The sequence below is a fragment of the Sapajus apella genome, unplaced genomic scaffold, assembly GCF_009761245.1.
Source record: "Sapajus apella isolate SASKATOON/1434 unplaced genomic scaffold, GSC_monkey_1.0 scaffold210, whole genome shotgun sequence".
NCBI classification, from domain to species: Eukaryota; Metazoa; Chordata; class Mammalia; order Primates; family Cebidae; genus Sapajus; species Sapajus apella.
The window spans coordinates 506482-528548 of NW_022437150.1; the positions used below are offsets into that span (position 1 = coordinate 506482).

At 41.4% G+C, this 22067-nt stretch overlaps 2 protein-coding genes across 13 annotated transcripts in view; both read left to right on the plus strand.

The window, feature by feature from the left end:
• ZSCAN26 (zinc finger and SCAN domain containing 26) overlaps window positions 1-4072 on the plus strand; it is a 16851-nt gene extending 12779 nt beyond the window's left edge. For all 7 annotated transcript variants that reach the window (XM_032270444.1, XM_032270445.1, XM_032270443.1 and 4 more), the window contains one exon: window positions 2637-4072. In XM_032270444.1, coding sequence (XP_032126335.1) covers window positions 2637-3538 — 902 coding nt within the window. In that variant the 3' untranslated portion in view covers window positions 3539-4072. The remainder of the gene's footprint in view (window positions 1-2636) is intronic.
• Window positions 1-22067, plus strand: part of PGBD1 (piggyBac transposable element derived 1) — a 42729-nt gene that overhangs the window by 4504 nt on the left and 16158 nt on the right. Inside the window, exons 1-4 of one of the 6 annotated variants that reach the window (XM_032270424.1) lie at window positions 10871-11141; window positions 12978-13431; window positions 14749-14905; window positions 16252-16340. In XM_032270424.1, the coding sequence (XP_032126315.1) occupies window positions 12994-13431; window positions 14749-14905; window positions 16252-16340 (684 nt within the window). In that variant the 5' untranslated portion in view covers window positions 10871-11141; window positions 12978-12993. Of the gene's footprint in view, window positions 1-10159; window positions 10833-10870; window positions 11142-12977; window positions 13432-13851; window positions 13871-14748; window positions 14906-16251; window positions 16341-22067 lie in introns of those variants that run through there. The other 5 variants (XM_032270427.1, XM_032270426.1, XM_032270425.1 and 2 more) reach the window with 5 other exon arrangements.

The window sequence follows — 22067 nt, forward strand, 5'->3', positions numbered from 1 at the left end:
CATTTCTAAATGTCACCTGCTTTTTTTTTTTTTTTTTTTTTTTTTTTGGTTCTGTATTTTCTTTTTGGTTATTGTTTTTGTGTGGAGACAGAGTCTTGCTCTGTTTTCAGGCTGGAATGCAATGGTGCAGTCATAGCTCACCTGACCTTCCAGGCTCAAGTGACCCTCCCACCTCAGCCTCCCAAGTAGCTGGGACTACAGGTGTGTGTGCCACCACACCTGGCTTTTTATTATTATCGTTATTTTTTGTGGCAACAAGGTCTCCCTATGTTGCCCAGGCTGGTCTCGAACTCCTGGCCTCAAGTTATCCTCCCATTTGGGCCTCTCACAGTGCTGACATTATAGGTGCGAGCCACCTCACCCAGAATCCTTTATTTTCTTTGTCACTGAAATTCTTCTTCCTAATTTTTGTTCCCTACATTTCTTTTTTTGTTTTTTGTTTTGAGATGGAGTCTTGCTCTGTCACCCAGGCTGAAGTGCAGTGATACATTATTGGCCCACTGCGACCTCCACCTCCTGGGTTCAAGTGATTCTCCTACCTCAGCCTCCCGAGTTGCTGGGATTACAGGCATGTGCCACCAGGCCCGGCTAATTTTTTTGAATTTTTAGTAGAGACGGGGTTTCACCATGTTGGCTGGGCTGGTCTCAAACTCCAGACCTCAGGTGATCCCGCCCGCCTTAGACTCTCAAAGTGTTGGGATTACAGGCATGAGCCACCATACCCAGCCTTCATGTCTTCTTTCTAGTCTAATACAATCCCTGCTGCTTCTTTCTGCCTCTTCATTTTTATTTTTTTGCTTTAGTGTCATCTTGGTACTTCCATTGAAGTAAAGTTATCTCCTGTTCAATCTTCATCATTTAAACACAGATTCGATAATGCTTCTCCCTTCTTTAAATCCCTTCAGGAAGCTGGGTTATGTTATCCATTCCACCTTTTTTGGTCTTGGAAAAATTCCATAATAAAAAGTAAAAATAAGAAAAAACCACCACCTTCAGTGACTCTCGATAGCCATTAAGAAAGGCCTCACATGGCATGTTCTGGCATGTGGTTACCTTCATTTTTACTAGCATAATCAACCTGTCCCACTTTTCTTGAGACTTTTAGCTGACAGTTCCATATCCTGGGAATTCCCTCAGTCCTATACAAATTAGGACAGTTAGTCACCCTGTGTCCCACCTGCTCGCACTATATGTTCCCATCATGCCAAGCTATGGTCCATTTCCCATTTGCTCCTTACCGTTTCTCTTCCAAGCTTCTCCTGCCTTGTTTCTTCTGTCTGGGACATGTTTTTCTCACTCTCCCTGACTAATTTCTACTCATCCTTCAGGAGCTATCGTAAGTCCCCCAAGACTGAGTTAGTTTTCCAGCCTGCGCTTCTGGAGCTCCAAGTTTTCTTCTGTCATCGAGCTGATTACATTATATTGTAGTTTCTACTTTTCTTCTCTTTTCCTCTTGTCAGACTAAAAGGGAAGGGGTTTTGTTTCCTGAGTCGGCTACAGTCCCTGGCTTAGTGTAGACCCTCAATAAATGTCTGTTTGATGAATGGCTAGTTTTACATCTAAAATCATGCTTTACATGCTACCTACTCCTCTATTCAATTTCCAAGTTAGTTTCAAAGCTGCCTTTCTTCTGGGAGCATTCTGAATAAAGTAGCTAAAAGATCCTTTTCTGAATAGCCTTGCAGAAATGAATTTGTGTCATGTAATCAGTGATGGGTATATAGTTTAAATACAAAAAGTGAATGTGGCTGCCGTGGTGGTTGATACTTGTAATCCCAGCACTTTGGGAGGCCCAATGGGAAGGATTGCTTGAAGCCAGAAGCTTGAGACCAGCCTGGGCAACATAGTGAAACCCTGTCTCTACAAAATATTTGTTTAATGTCTCTTATGTACCAGGCTTTGTGCTAGAGAAAACAAAGTCTGCTCTGTATGTGCTCACAATCTCTTGGGCGTTGGGGGTCAGGGGAGCAGGGAGAGAGTTAGACATGAATAGATCATCACAGCATTGGGATATAAAAGCTCTCTTGAACACAGGAGAGCAGTTACTGCTGTCCAAGGAGATCAGGAAGGGCAAAGGCATTTTTGTGAACTTCATGTTATTGTCAAGGTCTTATGGTGGAATATTCTTTCTTTATTGATAAGGACACAGAGCCCAGAGAATTTACTTTACTTTTTTAAGATTACATAGCTAGTCAGTGATAAAATTGGCACCACATCTACATGTCTTCATTTTCAGTTAAAATGCCATCCCTTTCTTATTGGGCCCTGGGGCCTCAATTAACCTTCCTTTTTAATTTTCTGTGTGACAAGTTATCTTCAAGATTGTACAGCATGCTCTTTAAGACAGTTTATATATTTGTTTGCTTGCTAGCTTCTCTGTGTGTGGTATCACTTGATAAAATTTAAACTATTTAAAATAAGTCACCTCTTACCAGAATTTCCCATCCTCCCCCAAAGGCAGTCACAGTTAATAGTGTGTTATGTACCATTCCATAACTATATCATATAATCACAAGCATCCACAGTGTTTTATTTTGTACACATGGCTTCATTTAATTTTTTTTCCTTTTAGTTGCAGATTATTTTCCTCAAGTATCAAAAGACATGTGATTGGTGGTATATATTTAATATTACAGGTGAGGAGACAAGGATTAAGAATGGGAAGCTTGTTGTAGTTACAGACTCTTGTGGAAGAGTAGAGTCATCTGGGAAAATATCTGAACCTATGGAGGCTCATAATGAAGGCTCTAACTTGGAAAGGCAGCTGGCCAAGCCCAAAGAGAAGACTGACTATAAATGCTCAGAATGTGGGCAGGGATTCATCCAGCACTCGGACCTGATTGAACATGCGAGTACACACACGGGAAAAAAACTCTGCGAGTCTGATGTGTGTCAGAGTTCTAGCCTTAGAGGACACCAGAAAGTCCTCTCTAGAGAGAAAGGTCATCAGTGTCATGAGTGTGGGAAAACCTTTCAGAGGAGTTCACACCTTGTCAGACATCAGAAAATCCATCTTGGTGAGAAGCCTTATCAGTGCAATGAGTGTGGCAAAGTCTTTACCCAGAATGCAGGCCTTTTGGAACATCTCAGAATTCATACTGGAGAGAAACCTTATCTATGTATCCATTGTGGAAAAAATTTTAGGCGCAGCTCTCACCTTAATCGACACCAGAGAATTCACAGTCAGGAGGAGCCCTGTGAGTGCAAGGAGTGTGGAAAAACCTTTAGTCAGGCCCTACTCCTCACCCACCATCAGAGACTCCACAGTCACTCCAAAAGCCATCAATGTAACGAGTGTGGAAAAGCTTTCAGTTTGACCTCAGACCTTATTCGACACCACAGAATTCATACTGGAGAAAAACCTTTTAAGTGTAGCATATGCCAGAAAGCCTTTCGACTAAACTCACACCTTGCTCAGCATGTAAGAATCCACAATGAAGAAAAACCCTATCTGTGTAGTCAATGTGGAGAAGCCTTCAGGCAGAGGTCAGGTCTTTTTCAACATCAGAGATATCACCACAAAGACAAACTGGCTTGATGAGGTGTTCTCTCCTTGTAGAACATCAGAGAGGGCACATTGACTAGCACTTTAGGAAAAGTCACCATAGCCCACTGTGGCATCAGAAAATTCTTGGGGGCTGAGTTGGAGGCTCCCTGCCTCTGTTTCCTCTCCTTTGCTTTCCTTGGAGTCAGCTTTGGACCACAATAATTTCACCCTAGATGGTATAATACGATCAAAGTTAAACAGCATTCTTCACTGCAGCACATCTCAGAGCCTTTAACATTACTGCATGATTATATACTCTAAGCAATAGAGAGCTTCATGACTAAGGGCTTTGAAGTCAGCAGTGAATCAAGTGCCCACAGATTTGCAGGCTTAAGCAGAACAAGGGAAGATTGATATTTTTGCATATGCTATAGCAACTTACTCTTATAAAACTCATGATGTTGGAAGTATACCACTCTCAAAGGTGTCTTAAAGTACAGGTTAATGGTGAACATTTTCCCCCAGTGGCTTTACGTCATTCCTTCCACTGGCCTTACCCTTCCCTTCCCCAGTGGAAGCATTTTCTTTTTTTTTTTTTTTTTTTTTTTTTTTTTTTTTTTTTTTTGAGACAGAGTTTCACTCTTGTTCCGCAGGCTGGAGTGCAATGGCGCGATCTCGGCTCACCGCAACCTCCGCCTCCTGGGTTCAGGCAATTCTCCTGCCTCAGCCTCCTGAGTAGCTGGGATTACAGGCATGCGCCACCATGCCCAGCTAATTTTTGTATTTTTGGTAGAGACGGGGTTTCACCATGTTGACCAGGATGGTCTCGATCTCTTGACCTCGTGATCCACCCGCCTCGGCCTCCCAAAGTGCTGGGATTACAGGCGTGAGCCACCGCGCCTGGCCCAGTGGAAGCATTTTCAAAAACAAAGATAATTTTTGCTGGTTAACTTTAAAACTTGCCTCAGGGTTAGCTTCATGTAATTTTGCCATTTCCCATCCCCATCCCCACCACATTATCTCATTATTCAAGTTATAAATCAATATTTTACTTAGACTGTGAAAGAGATTTATGAGTCGTTTGAGTAAACCTTGCTGAATTAATCTGAATAGCAACTGTCTGTCTTGATAACTCCAGTGCCAGTATAGTGATTGCTGCATAGACACTTTTGTTGCCCAGGCTGGAGTGCAATGAGGCAATCTCAGCTCACTGCAACCTTCCCCTTTTGGGTTCAAGCAATTCTGCGTCAACCTCCTATGTAGCTGGGATTACAGGCATGCGTCACCACACCCAGCTAATTTTGTATTTTTAGCATAGATGGGGTTTTACTATGTTGGTCAGGCTGTTCCCTAACTTCTGACTTCAGATGATCCACCCACCACAGCCTCCCAAAGTGCTGGGATTATGGACATGAGCCATCATGCCTGGCCTTCAGCTGTAACTTTTTGAGACACCAAAAAGTTACATGTAAAATCAGTCATTGTGTGTTGCTTAGGAAGCCAGACAGCTATGCATGTTTTATTCTGCCTTTATGAATAAAATTAAGTTGATGTCTGGAATTTTCCCCCAAGTATTTTGAGGACTATGATTATGTCAGTATCTAAACATTTAGCACCATCTCATAATTTAAATCTATATGATTCTGTTCAGTTTAATAAAGTTCATAGAATATATTATTATGAAAATGAAAAGATTCAAAATGTGAACTACTTTGCCCTCACAATCATCTGGAAGATGTATATTGGCCTTCTCCATGATGATTTTATAGAACAGGTGTAAACATTCTAAATTCATTGACACCTTAAACAACTTAATTCTTCCTTATGGGTCCAAAGGAAGTGGTGTTCTCATCATTTCCCTTGGGTCAGACCCATATCCACCTGGGCATAAATGTCAGCTAGAGGTATGTTTAACTAATAATGTCTTCCTACTACTTTATTCTTTAAAGTTATGGAAACATTGAACAAAGGGCAAATATCGGAACAAATCTCAAGGCTTTGCTTGCAGTGAAAGACATCCTAAAAGGCAAATTAAAAATCCCTGTTCAGAGGACAGGAACCCAGGAGGGATGTATTGCAGCAATATTTTCTACTGATCAGGCATTTCTGTTTGAGTAGTATCCTGTAATATCCAAATATACAGTGAAGTCCGAAGTCACTGTCTCCCTTTCCCACTCACTCACTTGTTTAAAAACCTGATAAAGTTACTATGTAGTTTGCCATTAAAAGTAGTACGGAGGCCAGGCGCGGTGGCTCAAGCCTGTAATCCCAGCACTTGGGGAGGCCAAGGCGGGTGTATCACGAGGTCAAGAGATCAAGACTATCCTGGTCAATATGGTGAAACTCGGTCTCTACTAAAACTACAAAAAAAATTAGCTGGGCATGGTGGCGCGTGCCTGTAATCCCAGCTACTCAGGAGGCTGAGGCAGAAGAATTGCTTGAACCCAGGGGGCGGAGGTTGCGGTGAGCCGAGATCGTGCCATTGCACTCCAGCCTGGGAACAAGAGCGAAACTCCGTCTCAAAAAAAAAAAAAAAAAAAGTAATACGGAAACATAGGAAAGGGAAAAAGTAATCCTAATTGTCTATTAATACCTTCATATATTCTTATTAAATTTATGTCTGAAAGAAGTTGATATCCATTGTTTAAAAAAACTTGAAAAATGTAAAATCTTGTTTCATGGTACAGATACAACATCTTAATGGGTATTTGTAGGTAACTGATATTTTTCACACATAAACAATTGACTCTTCTCACTGGACTTTATATCTTGAACAGTTTTTATCTGTAGTAGACAGGATAGTCAATTTACCTGTCCTCACACCCTGTTCTAATCTGCTCCTGCCATAATCCTGAGTGTGCAGCTGCCACGTGACCTGTCTCCAACCACTGATGATTGGCTCAGGAAGGGACCCTCAAGCCAGGCTTTAGATGCCCATAGGAATTTGACATTGGATAACAGATTCTGGTTGGTATTTTTTAGGCACCTGAACCCAAAAGTAATACAGAGTTGGAGGCAGGGCGCAGTAGCCCACTCCTGTAATCCTGACACATTGGGAGGCCAATGTGGGAGGATCACTTCAACCCAGGAGTTCGAGACCAGCCTGGATAACATGACGAAACCCCATCTCTACAAAAAATAAATTAGCTGGGTTGGTGGCACACACCTGTAGCTCCAGCTAAGTGAGAGGCAGATATGAGAAGCTTATTCAAGCCCAGGAGATCAAGGCTGCAGTGAGCCATGATTGCACCACTGCATTCTAGCCTGGGCAACAGAACAGGACCCTGTCTAAAATATACATAGAAAAAGAGCGAGAGGACACAAGTGCACACTGAAACAGTTTTTGTGGCCACAAAAAACACGGAGACAAACTGAGAAGTAAAAAATGAAGCAGACGCCTGTAGTGGGAATCCCATGAGGGCCCGGAGAGACTCAGGTGTGGCAGCTTCAGCCCTCAACCTCTTTAATCCATATCTATCCTGGCCTTGGGATTGCTTCTAATAAAGGTTTCAAACAAATCCCTGATTAAAACGTGCAGATCATTAAAAGTCTTCGTGGAAGATAATTTTCCATATAAGCTGTGCAGTATTCTATGGTATATGTCCCTAGTGTTAATCATTTACACCATTTACAATTTGATCACCATAAACAATTTTTCAGTGAACATCCTTGTATATACAACTTTGCCTACTTACAGAATTTTTTGTTTATTCAGTTCCCATAATGAGAATCAATGAGGCAAAAGGTAGGCATATTTTCTAAGGCTTTTGATACATTTGCCAGAATGCCATCCAGAAAACTTATGCTAATTTGTACACCCTGTTAGCAGCCTGTGATCACGCCCAATTTTCCATGCCCACCTCTGGGAATTAATCGTTGACAATCTGATGTGTACAAAATGAATTGCTTTTTTTTTTTTTTTTTAAGATGGGGTTTCACCATGTTAGCCAGGCTAGTCTTGAGCTCCTGACCTCAGCCTCAGCCTCCCAAAGTGCTGGGATTACAGGCATGAGCCACCATGCTTTTTTTAAATAAACTATTTCTTAGAGCAGTTTTAAGTTCTGAGCAAAAGTGAGAGGAAAATACAAAGATTTCTCATATACTCACTGCTCCCATGCATGGATAGCCTCCCCTGTTATCAACATCCCCTACCAGCGTGACATTTGTCACAATTGATGGACCTACATTGACAGACTATCACCCAAAGATCATAGTTTACACTAGGGTTCACTCTTGGTACAGGTATTGGTCTACTTACCACCTATGCAACTTACAACCATTCGACTTGACCACAATCGCTAGCCACGACTGCTCCATGTCTGGCAGCACAAACGTTGCCCAGCTGGGCGTACAACAGTGCGGACCAGCTTCCAGCAGCACTACCATCTCTGCGTGCACCATTTCAACTGTACATATAGCTTACTCAACTTACGACCAAATCGCGTTACGACCGGTCCGCGGTCCCGATCGTGGTCGTAAGTCGAGCACTAGCTGTATTGCACATTTTATGGGTTGGATAAATAAATTATACCATATCCACCATTGTAGTTTCACTGTCCTAAAATCCTCTGTGCCTTACCTATTATTCATCCCTCCTTTCCTCCAGCCCCTAGCAATCGCTGATCTTTATACAGTGTATAGTTTTGTCATTTCCAGGATGTCATATACACAGGTTGAGTATCCCTAATCTGAAAATCCAAAATCCAAAACGCATTAAAATGTGAAACTTTTCAGCACCAACAAGATGCCACAAATAAAAAATTTCACACCTGACTTCATGTGACAGGTCGTAGACAAAATGCAGTCAAGACTTTGTTTCTGCCAGGCACGGTGACTCACGCCTATAATCCTAGCACTTTGGGAGTCCAAGGTGGGCGGATCAACTGAGGTCAGGAGTTCGAGACCAGCCTGGCCAACATGGCAAAAGCCTGTCTCTACTAAAAATATAAAAAATTAGCCAGGTATGGTGGCACATGCCTGTAGTCCCAGCTACTTCTGAGGCTGAGGCATGAGAATTGCTTGAACCCAGGATACAGAGGTTTCTGTGAGCCAAAATTGCACCACTGCACTCTGGGCGACAGAGCGAGACTGTCTCAAAAAAAAAAAAAAAGACTTTGTTTCATGCACAAAATTATTTAAAATGTATAAAATTAGCTCTATTTGTATAAGATATATAAAACAAATGAATTTCCTGTTTAGACTTGGGCCTCATCCCTAAGATATTTCATAATCTGAAATTGGAAATACTTCTGGCCCCAAGCATTTCAGATAAGGGATACTTAACTTGTAGTTGAAATCATACAGTATGTAGCCTTTTCAGATTGCATTTTTTCCACTTTGTAATATGCATTTAAATTTCCTCCATGTCTTTTCGTGCCTTGATAGTTCATTTCTTTTTTCTTTTTCTTTTATTGGTTTATTATTTTGAGATAGGGTCTCTGTTGTCTGTTGCCCAGGCTGGAGTACAGTGGTTCAATCTTGGCTCACTGCCTCTGCCTCCTGGGTTTAAGCAATTCTCCAGCCACAGCCTCCCAAGTAGCTGGGACCACAGGCACACACCACCACGGCCAGCTAATTTTTGTCTTTTTAGGAGACATGGGGTTTTGCTGTGTTGTCCAGGCTGGTCTCCAGCTCGTAACCTTGAAGTGATCGGCCTGCCTCGGCCTCCCAAAGTGCTGGGATTACAGGCTTGAGCCCTGGGGGCTTTAGCTGTGGCTCAAGCCTGTAATTAGCACTGAATAATATTGCATTGTCTGCATATACCACAGCAAAAGAAATGTCTGTTAAGGGACTGTTATCCAAAATATAGAAAGAACTCTAAGAAATAAGGAAACGACTCAATTCATACGTGAGCCAAAGACCTTTACAGACACCTCATTAAAGAAGATATACAGACAGCAAATAAGCATATGAAAAGATGCTTCACATCATATTCCATCAGAGAAATTGCAAATTCAAATAACTGTGAGATGCCACTACACATCTATGAGAACAGTGACACACCAAATTATGGTATGGATGTAGAGCAACAGGAACTCTCATTCATTGGGTTGGGTGCAGTTTTCCATGGGAACACCCCATCTCTACCTGCGTAGCTTAGTTTTCCTGTCTATATATTAGGGTTAGGTGTGGCCCGGGAAGGTTTTATGTAGAACATTTGTGCTGGTGGGAATGCAAAATGATGCAGCCACTTTGGATGACAGTTTGGTAGTTTCTTACAAAATTAAACGGAGTCTTGCCATAGAATGCAGCAATCACCCTCCTTAGTGTTTACCCAAAGGAGCTGAAAACAAATGTCTACACAAAAGTTTGAACACAGATGTTTATAGTAGCTTTATTCATAATTGCCAAAACTCAGTAGGTAAATGAATAAATAATGGGTCTGTTTTTAAAAGACTGTTTTATATTTTTACTATTGAACATCTTTTCACATGTTAATTTGTCACATCTTGTTTTGTGTATAGCAATGTTCATATCCTTTACTAATTTTTCTTTTAAACAGAAGTGCCCTTAAAAATCAAATAGGGAACTTGCATATCAACATTTTAAATGCACATGTCCTTTGGCTGATCAGTTCTAATATGTGGCATTTATCCTAGAAATATATTCTTAAAAGAATGTAAAGGTATTGAATGACATTCCCTGTCATATGCATCAATGGGGTTAGTTAAGTAAATTACTTAGCTATTAAAGAATAAGCTAATCTGTGAAGATCTTCAAGTGATCTTAACGAAAAAGAGCTAGGGTACAAAATCACGTTATGATACCATAAGTGTTTTAAAATGTATAAATACTTATTCACTAAACAAAATGTTTATTAAGTGCTACTACGTTGCCGGTAGTGTTGTAGAAAAATATGCACAAAATATAATGGTTAACTCTAAAGAGTGGGACGCTTTTCGTTTTCTGGTCCTTTTGCAACTTGAGTTTTTTATGGTACATATGTATACTTAAAGAAAATGATTTGTACAGCTTACTATAATGGTCTTTTTATTGATGTCTCTCCCACTCTCCAGTGATAACGCCAAAGACAGACATTCAGCTTTGTCTTTACCACTCTGTTGGTTTTTCATTGAAATGATGTAGGTAAATGGGGCGTGCTTGGGCCGTCCGGAGGGGCACGGGGTCGGGCGGCGGAGCGCGACCTGGGCGGGGCTGGCGGTGGCAGCGGGGGTCCTCCCTGATCACCAGAGAGACGAGGGGCCGTGTTCCTAGAGCGGAAGGGAACCGCCAGATTCCGCGACCCGGCTGTGGGCGCCGCGAGGCCGGAAGCTTCTGCGCACCGGCACAGCTTCCCCGCGCCGGACCAGCTCCCGCCAGCCCCGCGGCCCGTCCTCTGAGGAGACCGGCGCTCTCGACTAGGAGGCCTCGGGCCTCTGTGCCCCGGCGCTCTCGACTAGGGGGCCTCGGGCCTCTGTGCTCCCGCGGGAGCCTTTCCCGAGGTCGGCCACGTCTTTGTTGTGCGCGTTCCTGCACTGTTGGTCCATTAACCAACAATTAGATACGCGGGTATTGAGTGCCTGGCGCGGTGCTGGATGCTGGGTGTAATCTCAGAAAAGTACGTTCAGGGGCGCGCCTGAGGGTGCTGGCTGCTGGGATCTGGGTGCTCTACGTGCATTCGTGAAGAAGCTCACCAGTGTTTGCTGAATACCAGGTACGTGTCGGGCTTGTGGTGTCTGTGCAGCGAGAAACCCCTGTTCTCAAGCCGAGTGGGGGTGGGGTGGGTGATCTGTAATATGAGATGGAGGAGATGAGGGTCGGGTGCCCTTTTCCATGGGAACACCCCATCTCTACCTGTGGCTTAGTTTTCCTGTCTATCTGTTAGGGTTAGGGGTGGCCAGGGAGGGTTTTACAGAGAACTTTTGCACTGGGCCTTGGGAATTTACCCTTAAAAGGGCGGTCGTGACTGTATAGAGTGGGTAAAAAAAAAAAAATAAGAACTTAGCATGTCAGTGACACAGGGAATTTGGGAAGACCGTGGTTTTCTTCAAAGTAGGAAACTAAGTCATTTATTCCAGAGTTAGCTTTATGCCTGGAAAATAATGAAGTGCTCCGCAAATGTTTATTGAGTGACAAACATGTCATCAAAACCCAGTAGAGATTAGATCCTGGGGAGTATGAATTTACTTCAACGAGTTTAATGAAAACTTTGTATGTGTTTAATGTGTGTGAGGTATGTTGAATATGGTCAGAATTGTGCTTTAAGGAAATATTAACCCAGTGACCATAGAAGCAAGGAGTTAGGCAGGAATACCATAGCAGAACATTATTGTGACAGTGAAGGAAAATGATAGTAAAAGAATAAGAAGGAAGGAATGGCTGCAAGAGGCGTTTTTAAGAATTGACTGGACTCACTGATTGTATATAGAGGCTTTTAAAAACATTGAATGCATGGGAGATGACGGTGATGCCAGTAGAAATGGAGAAATATGGAGTGAGTGTGGCTTTGAGGGACTCTGATCTGTTTGGGATCTGTTGAAATTATAGTGCAGGAGAGGCCTACAGCTGCTGGCATTTCAAGTTGTGGGTTTGGATTGAAGAAAGCAAGCTGGAGCCAAAGATTTGAGTCTTCTTAGAACCGAGATATATTGAAATTGGGACTAAAGAGATCCCAAAGGAAAAAATGAAGAGAGGGAAAAAGGAACTTGATGCATGTCTCCTGTTTCAGTTATGTATTGTTGCATCAAAAATAAAACTCCAAACTTAAGTGGCAGAAAGGAAACTCAGCTTATTATTCCACAGGATTCTGTGGTTTGACTAGGCAGTTCTGCTGGTCTTACCTGGAGTTACTAATACAACTGCATTCACCTGGAGAATTATCTGAGCACTAGGCCCAGTAGGGCTTTAGCTTGGGCGTTTAGATTCTCATCCACGTGACCTCTACATAGCTAGCTTGGGCTTCTTGACAGCATGGCAGTCTCATGGCAGTGAGCCAAGAGCTACAGCAGCACTCCCTCTTACAATGTTGTTTCTCCCATATTCCTTTGGTTAAAGCAAGTCATAGGCCAGAACAGATTCAAGGGAAGGAAAAATAGATTCCACCCCTTGATGTGAACAGTGGCAAAATCTCATCACAAAAGGTATTTGAGGATGGGAGACTTTGGACAGTCTGTTACGCCTACATTTAAAGTGAAATATTCAATGAGAGATACATAGATACAGATGACCTTTGAGACTGTATTGTTTGTCCATGAAGGCAGCCATCTGGCTCCTCAGTGGGTAAAAACATACCTTTTTCCTAGCTAATGTGCAAGCTGCTCAAGCCTTCTTATTGCTGAGCCTTCTTCCCTTATACCCTACATCCCTTACCTCTGGACTCAGCCGTGTTAGTACTAGATCAAGATAGACTTCTGATTCATTTCACTGGTAATAGAAGCAAGCAGGCTCAGCTTTTGAACATTACCTGCAGTGGGGACAGAATACAAGTAGGTCACATACCGTTTTGTAGCTCTTATAATTTGCATGTTGCTGATCAATTCTTATGCCTCAGATCTGTATTTCTGAATATGGACCCCAAGCTGAGTGAACCTTCAGCTTCTAAGCTCAACATGTATCAAGCTTTGCCAGGCCCTGCTCCTGAAAATGAAGACGGCCTTGTGAAAGTGAAGGAGGAAGATCCCACCTGGGAGCAGGTGTGTAACTCACAGGAGAACAGCTCCCACACTCAGGAGATTTGCCGCCTGCGCTTTCGGCAGTTCTGCTATCAGGAGGCTCCTGGACCCCGGGAAGCTCTGGCCCAACTCCGAGAACTTTGTCATCAATGGCTGAGACCAGAGATGCACACCAAGGAACAGATAATGGAACTGCTGGTGCTGGAGCAGTTCCTGACCATCTTGCCCAAGGAGCTCCAGCCCTTTATGAAGACATACCTTCTGGAAAGTGGAGAGGAAGCAGTGACAGTACTGGAGAATCTAGAGACAGGAAGTGGAGACACAGGACAACAGGTGGGAAGAGAATGTATGTGATGGTGTGGGAGAAGAAAAAGGAGACACGTTTCAGTTTATTTTTAACTTTTTATTTTGAAATAATTTCTAATTTATAAAAGTATTAGAATAGAGAACTCCTATAAACTCTTCATCCAAATCTGCCAGTTGTTAACATCTGTTTCATGAAGTCCCCTTGTTGTGTACCCTCTTGTGCAAGGAAGTGCATTCCCCTCTGATATGCATATGTATACACACACATACATACGTATACACATGCAGTATTTTTTTTCTCAAACCATTTGAGAGTCAGTTGCAAACACTACACCCCTTTACGTCATTCTGTTGCCCAGGCTGGAGTGCAGTGGTGCGATCATAGCCTCATTGCAGCCTTGAACTGCAATGGTGGAAGGCTCAGGCAATCCTCCCACCTCTGGCTCCTGAGTAGCTGGGACTACAGGTACATGCCACCATTTTTTGTAGAGGGGGTGGGGTCTTGCTATATTGCCTATGCTAGTCTTGAACTTCTGGCCTCAAGTGATCCTGCTGCCTTGGCCTTTCAAAACACTGGGATTACAGGCATGAACCACCGCACCTGGCCATTCAGTGTGTATTTCTGAAGAGTGAGGGCATTCTCTTGTATAACCAGAATATAAATATCAAGTTTAGGGAAATTAAAATTGTTATGATATAAACTTAGTCCTTATTCATATTTTGCCATGTTACCCTAATAATGCTCTTTATGGTAATTTTTTTTTTCTGATTCAGGATACAAGCCAGCATCACATATTGTACTTAGCTGCTGTACCACTAATCTTTGTGAATCTGGAGTAGCTGCTGTCTTTCTTTGTTATGCCATCATTGTTTTTGAAGAGTACATTTAATTTTTTGGAGAATATCCCTCAATTTGAGTTTGTCATATATTTTCTCATGATCAGATTCAGATTGCATATTTTGGCTACAATACCACAGAAGTAATGCTGTATTCTCAGTGCATCACTTCAGAGGCGCATAGTGATGATTTGTCCCTTTACTGATGAGGTTATAGTGGTACCTGTCAGATTTCTCCACTAAAAAGTTACCTTTTTCCCCTTTATAATTACTAAGTAATCTGTGGGAGACATTTTGAGACAGTGCACATATCCTGTTCCTCATTAAATTTTCACCAGCTAGTTTAAACATCCACTTGTTTGTTGTTTTTGTTTTTCTGGGCTGGGATCCTTTGCCTGTCTTTTCTGCCTTGTTTGCTGCTGTATCCCTAGCATATAGAACAGTGCCTGGCTCTTAGCATGCAGTCCATATATGCATGCCTTTTCAAAGTAAATCTTTTGTTTTTAGGCCTCTGTCTATTTTCAGGGACAAGACATGTGCCCAATGGTGACAGAATACCAAGGAGTCTCTTTGGAGTGTCAGAGACTCCAGCTCCTGCCTGGGGTAAGCACCCTGAAGTGTGAACCTCCACAGCTTACTCAAGAGAACCCACAAGAAGTTAGCGGTGAGTCCTAGAGAGTGACCTTAGTGAGGACACTGGGAACTGGCCACTGACACTTGCACGGCCTTCTTGTCCTCAAGTTTGATACACTGTGAGATGATTACCACAAACTAACATATATCTCACAGTTACCTTTTGTGTGTGTCTGTGTGTGTGGTAAGAATTCCTAAGATCCACTGTCATGAAATTTCAAATATACAATACATTATTACTAACTATAGTCACCATGCTGTAAGTTGTTTCCAGAACTTATTCATCTTATAACTGCAAGTTTGTACCCTTTGACCAACATCAAGTTGTATTTTTTTGTCTAACCCTGTATTTGAACAAACTTAAAGACCTGCTTTATTTTACACTGTGCTTTTTAAGCTGGTTTGTTTAGTATGTATGTGTTGTGGACGACTATTTATAATAGTAACAGTGAATCAGGGCAAGGCTGTTTTTTTTCCAGCAAACTTTATTCCTTCTAGAAATGAAACAACAGTAATAAAAAGATTCCATAGTGATCCATGATGGAAGCAAAGAAAAGCAGAACAAAAAAAAGTGATGTTCTGTTTATATTTTTGGGTTAGAATTACCACATGTGCTCTTCATTTGGTAATTTTGTACTCTGCCATCTGCCAACTGTGTGACTTAGGCAAGTCGTTTAATGAACGGGTCATTCAAGTAGTCAACAGTTATCTGTTTGATCTCTGTGTGTACTCTGCACTCAGCTGTGATTCTTCTCAATGTGCCTAGGATATATGAAGGCAATAATTTGGACGTTCTTGATTATTTTGAGGATTGGAAATAATCTTTTAAAGTAACAGCACAGTGGCTGGCATTGTGCAGTCATCATCGCCATTTTGATTACTGTTGGTCCTGTGGGATCAGTACCTCCTAACAGTTTTTCTAGTTCATGGCTAACATCTCTTCTTTATTTTTTAAAACATCTTTATTTTCTGTCTCTCTTTTTAATCTTCCTTTCTTCTGTTTTCCTTTTTCTCCTCTGTCTCATCTCACTGCTCTCCACATCCTTTTGTCTCTGTGTTCTCTGCTTGATCTTTCCTTTATCATCTTTTCCTTTATGATTTTTATTTTTTCTTTATGTAAAAGTGCACGACTGTAAAGCACCTTATGAGTTCATAAATCCCACTTAAGTTTTTGGTTGAGAGACCCTAAAGTTGTAGAATTTTAGAATTTCTGACAGAAAGCAGTTGTGATTCTCTATCTTACACAGTAAAGTCTACGTCTTAGTTCTTGAGTGTTTAACAAACACAAGAACTTTGGGGAAAAAGGCTGGGTCTCCAAAAATGGTACCCTAAAGGCCAGTGTGTCTCATTTAGGACTCTTGCCTTCTCTCTCTACAGGGCCTATTTCCCAAGGATCAGCTCATCTCCATGAAAAAAAACACAGAGACAAGGCTGCAATGCCTGTGTTTAACCCAGTCAGGTCCCAGGTGAGCAGGATGTAGGAATGTCAGTAGTGGTCTTTCTCCCTCACCTAGTGTTCCTTGCCCTTATCTTGGCTCACACTTATCCTACTGAGAGCCATTCAGGTGGCACAGTTCCTCTGCCTTCACCTTGTCACAGAATATCACAGAGTGTGTTGCATCATTCAAGGATCTTGTATTGTTTACATGCCATTCATTGCTTCATTTCACACCTTGTTTAGGAGGCATGTCCAAATCTAAAGGCATGGGAGTGAGGGATGGAGTGAGGCCCCTGGTTTCAGAAAGTACTCTGCTCATCTGACACTCAATAACTGATATTTTCTCTTTTGAAGTCTCTGGTTTCTTTCCCCAGCCTGAGAACAAAGGCCCTTTCTCATACTACTTTACATTCAGCACATATCCAATTAATGTTTGGTGATCATAATGGAAATTCTATATCTACAAGGGAATACTTAACATCCTCACAAGATGGACTTTTTTTTTTTTTTTTTTTTAATTCTCTCAGTGGCTCATTCATTTTCCTAGTTATTTATTTACAATAAAATTTAGGCCGGGCGCGGTGGCTCAAGCCTGTAATCCCAGCACTTTGGGAGGCCGAGGCAGGTGGATCACAAGGTCAAGAGATCAAGACCATCCTGGTCAACATGGTGAAACCCCGTCTCTACTAAAACTACAAAAAATTAGCTGGGCATGGTGGCGCGTGCCTGTAGTCCCAGCTACTCAGGAGGCTGAGGCAGGAGAATTGCCTGAACCCAGGAGGCGGAGGTTGCGGTGAGCCGAGATCGCGCCATTGCACTCCAGCCTGGGTAACATGAGTGAAACTCCGTCTCAAAAAAAAAAAACAAAAAAACAAAAAAATAAAAAATAAATAAAAAATAAAATTTAAGTCTCCCATTTAAGTCCTCTTGCACACTGCTGCCACATGAGTTTCCTCAAGACACTGTCTTTATGGGTTTCTCTCCTTGCTCAGTTCTCTTCTATGGCTTCTAATTGGTTTTTAATCATATCAAACCCAGTGTCTCCTGTTATTAACAAACAATTCCTGAAAAGAAGTGTCTAGAAAATAAAACCTACTCATACACATTTTAAAAATCAACATCATTTCCTTAAATGTAATATAATGGTATAATGTAGAAACAAAAAAGTTTTTTATTTTAAAAGTAGTGTTTCAAAATGCAAGTATTTGACATGATTATAACTAAGGAAATAACAACATAGGTGTTTGCACTGAAGTATAATTAGTATTAAGTTAAAATTAAGGAGGAATAAGATCAGAAGTCCAGGAAAATCATAGGGCAATGGTATAGGTGGACAGAGGAATGAAACTAGTATTGAGTCAAATAATACAAGGCTAGACAGAGAAAGTGGGGCCCTTAAATGAAGTAGGGCTTAGATGTTGTAAATTGAATTGTGTCCCTCCAAAAGATGTATGGAAATCCTAACCCCAAGTACCTGTGAATGTGACCTGAGTTGGAAATAGGCTCTGTCTTAGTCCATTTTGTGTTGCTAATAACAGAGTTCCTGAGACTGGGTAATTTATTTTTAAAAGAGGTTTATTTAGCTCAAAATTTTGTAACCTGAGAAGTCCAAGATCATCAGCCTATCTGGAGGATCTCATGCTGCTTCAGCTCATGGCAGAAGGTGCAATGATGGAGAACCAAGTATGTGCAAAGAGACCAAACATTAGAGGCAGTCGTCCTTTAAACAGCCAGCTCTTGGAGCTGAGCAAGGGCAAGAATAGAAAGCTTATTCAAAGAAATAACAACAGGCTGGGTATAGTGCCTCTCACCTATAATCCCAGCACTTTGGGAGGCCAAGTCAGGAGGGTTGCTTGAGACCAGGAGTTTGAGACCAGCCTGAGCAACACAGCAAGATCCTGTATCTATTTTTTTTAAATTTATTTATTTTACTTTAGGTGCATATTATATCTGGCATTTCTCCCCAAGTTATCCCTCCCCACTCCCCCTCCCTTCCCACCCCCCACTGTCTCTCCCCTACCCCCGCCAACTGCCCTCAGTGTGTGATGTTCCTCTCCCTGAGTCCATGTGTTCTTGTTCAATACCCACCTATGATAAGTGAGAACATACAGTGGTTGGCTTTCTGTTCTTGTGTTAGTTTGATGAGAATGATGGTTTGCAGATTCATGCAGTCCCTACAAAGGACACGAACTCATCGTTTTTTTGTGGCTGCATAGTATTCCATGGTGTATATGTACCACATTTTCTTTGGCCAGTCTATCATTGATGGGCATTTGGGTTGGTTCCAGGTCTTTGCTATTGTACATAGGGCTGCAATGAATATACGTGTGCTTGTGTCTTTATAGTAGAACAATTTATAGTTCTTTGGGTATATACCCAGTAATGGGATTGCTGGGTCAAATGGAATTTCTATGTCTAGATCCTTGAGAAATTGCCACACTGTCTTCCATAATGGTTGAACTAATTTACACTCCCACCAGCTGTGTAGGAGTGTTCCTATTTCTCCGCATCCTCTCCAGCATCTGTTGTCTCCAGAGTTTTTAATGATCGCCATTCTAACTGGCGTGAGATGCTATCTCAGTATGGTTTTGATTTGCATTTCTCTAATGACCAGTGATGATGAGCATTTTTTCATATGTTTCTTGGCCTCATATATGTCTTCTTTTGAAAAGTGTTCATATCCTTCGCCCACTTTTGAATGGGGTTGTTTTTTTCTTTCTTGTATATCTGTTTTTGTTCTTTGTAGATTCTGGATATTAGCTCTTTGTCAGATGGGTAGATTGCAAAAGTTTTTTCCCATTCTTTTGGTTGCTGATTTGCTCTAATGATTGTTTCTTTTGCTGTACAGAAGCTCTGGAGTTTAATTAGATCTCATTTGTCTATCTTGGCTTTTATTGCCATTGCTTTTGGTGTTTTAGTCATGAAGTCCTTGCCTATGCCTCTGTCCTGAATGGTTTTGCCTACATTTGCTTCTAGTGTTTTTATGGTGTTAGGTTTTATGTTTAAATCTTTGATCCATCGGGAGTTAATTTTAGTGTAAGATGACAGGTAGGGGTCCAGTTTCTGCTTTCTGCACATTGCTAGCCAGTTTTCCCAACACCATTTATTAAATATGGAGTCCTTTCCCCATTGCTTGTTTTTGCTGGGTTTGTCAAAGATCAGATGGTTGTAGATGCATGGTGTTTCTTCTGGGGTCTCTGTTCTGTTCCATTGGTCTATGTCTCTGTTTTGGTTCCAGTACCATGCTGTTTTGATTACTGTAGCCTTGTAGTATAGTTTGAAGTCTGGCAGTGTGATGCCTCCAGCTTTGTTCTTTTTGCTTAGGATTGTCTTGGCTATGTGGGGTCTCTTGTGATTCCATATGAAGTTTAAAGTGGTTTTTTCCAGTTCTGCGAAGACGGTCATTGGTAGCTTGATGGGGATAGTGTTGAATCTATAGATTACTTTGGGCAGTATGGCCGTTTTCACAATACTGATTCTTCCTAACCATGAGCATGGAATGTTTCTCCATCTGTTTGTGTCCTCCCTTATTTCGTTGAGCAGTGGTTTGTACTTCTCCTTGAAGAGGTCCTTTACATCCTTTGTTAGTTAAGTATTCCTAGGTATTTTATTCTCTTTGTAGCAATTGTGAATGGGAGTTCGCTCCTGATTTGCTGTCTGTCTCTTATTGGTATATAGAAATGCTTGTGATTTGTGCACATTGATTTTGTATCCTGAGACTTTGCTGAAGTTGCTTATCAGTTTGAGAAGATTTGGGGCTGAGACGATGGGGCCTTCTAGATATACAGTCATGTCATCTGCAAATAGAGACAGTTTGACTTCCCCCTTTCCTAATTGAATACCCTTTATTTCTTTTTCTTGCCTGATTGCTCTGGCTAGAACTTCCAATACTATGTTGAATAGGAGTGGTGAGAGAGGGCATCCTTGTCTAGTGCCTGATTTCAAAGGGAATTTTTCCAGCTTTTGCCTGTTCAGTATGATATTGGCTGTAGGTTTGTCATATATAGCTTTTATCATTTTATGATACGTTCCGTCAATACCTAGTTTATTGAGAGTTTTTAGCATGAAGGGCTGTTGAATTTTATCGAAGGCCTTCTCTGCATCTGTTGAGATAATCATGTCGTTTTTGTCTTTGGTTCTGTTTATGTGGTGGATTACATTTATGGATTTGCATATGTTGGACCAGTCTTGCAGCCCTGGGATGAAGCCTACTTGGTCGTGATGGATAAGCTTTTTGATGTGCTGTTGCAATCTGTTTGCCAGTATTTTATTGAAGATTTTTGCTTCGATGTTCATCATGGATATTGGCCTGAAGTTTTCTTTTTTAGTTGAGTCTCTGCCTGGTTTTGGTATGAGGATGATGTTGGTCTCATAAAATGAGCTAGGGAGGATTCCCTCCTTTTGTATTGTTTGATACAGTTTTAGAAGGAATGGAACAAGCTCCTCTTTGTACATCTATTAAAATTCGGCTGTGAACCTATCCGGACCTGGACTTTTTTTTGTTGTTAGGCTATTGATTGCTGCCTCTACTTCAGCCTTTGTTATTGGTCTATTCAGGGTTTCAACTTCCTCCTGGTTTAGTCTTGGTAGAGCACAAGTGTCTAGGAATTTATCCATTTCTTCCTGGTTTACTGGTTTATGTGAGTAGAGCTGTTTGTAGTAATCTCTGATGTTAGTTTGTATTTTTGTGGGATCAGTGGTGATATCCCCTTTATCATTTTTTATTGCACGTATTTGATTCTTCTCCTTTTCCTTTTTTATTAATCTGGCTAGTGGTCTGTTTTGTTGATCTTTTCAAAAAACCATCTCCTGGATTTATTGATTTTTTGAAGGGTTTTTGTGTCTCTATCTCCTTCAGTTCAGCTCTGATCTTAGTTATATCTTGTCCTCTGCTAGCTTTTGAGTTTTTTTGCTCTTGCTCCTCTAGCTATCTCAATTTTGATGATAGGGTGTCGATTTTAGATCTTTCCTCTCTTCTCTGGTGGGCATTTATTGCTATAAATTTCCCTCTCGACACTGCTTTAAAGGTGTCCCAGAGATTCTGGTAAGTTGTGTCTTCATTCTGGTTGGTTTCAAAGAACATCTTTATTTCTGCTTTCATTTCATTGTTTATCCAGTCAACTCTCAGAAGCAAGTTGTTCAGTTTCCAAGTAGTTGTGCAGGTTTGAGTGTGTTATTGCACTGTGGTCTGATAAACTATTTGTTATGATTTCTGTTCTTTTGCATTTGCTGAGGAGTGATTTGCTTCCAGTGATGTGGTTAATTTTAGAGTAAGTGCAACGTAGTGCTGAGAAAAATGTATATTCTGTGGATTTGGGGTGGAGCGTTCTGTATGTGTCTATTAGGTCTGCTTGGTCCAGCTCTGCGTTCAAGTCCTGGATATCCTTGCTAATTTTCTGTCTCGTTGATCTGTCTAATATTGACAGTGGAGTGTTGAAGTCTCCCACTAGTATTGTGTGGGAGTCTAAATCTCGTTTTAGGTTGTTAAGAACTTGCTTTATGTATCTTGGTGCTCCTGTGTTGGGGGCGTATATATTTAGGATAGTTAGCTCTTCCTGTTGGATTGATCCCTTTACCATTACGTAGTGTCCTTCTTTGTCTCTTTTGATCTTTGTTAGTTTCAAGTCCATTTTATCAGAGACTAGGATTGCAACCCCTACTTTTTTTTTTTCTCCATTTGTTTGGTAAATCTTCTTCCATCCCTTTATTTTGAGTCTATGTGTGTCTTTGTATGTGAGATGAGTTTCCTGAGTAC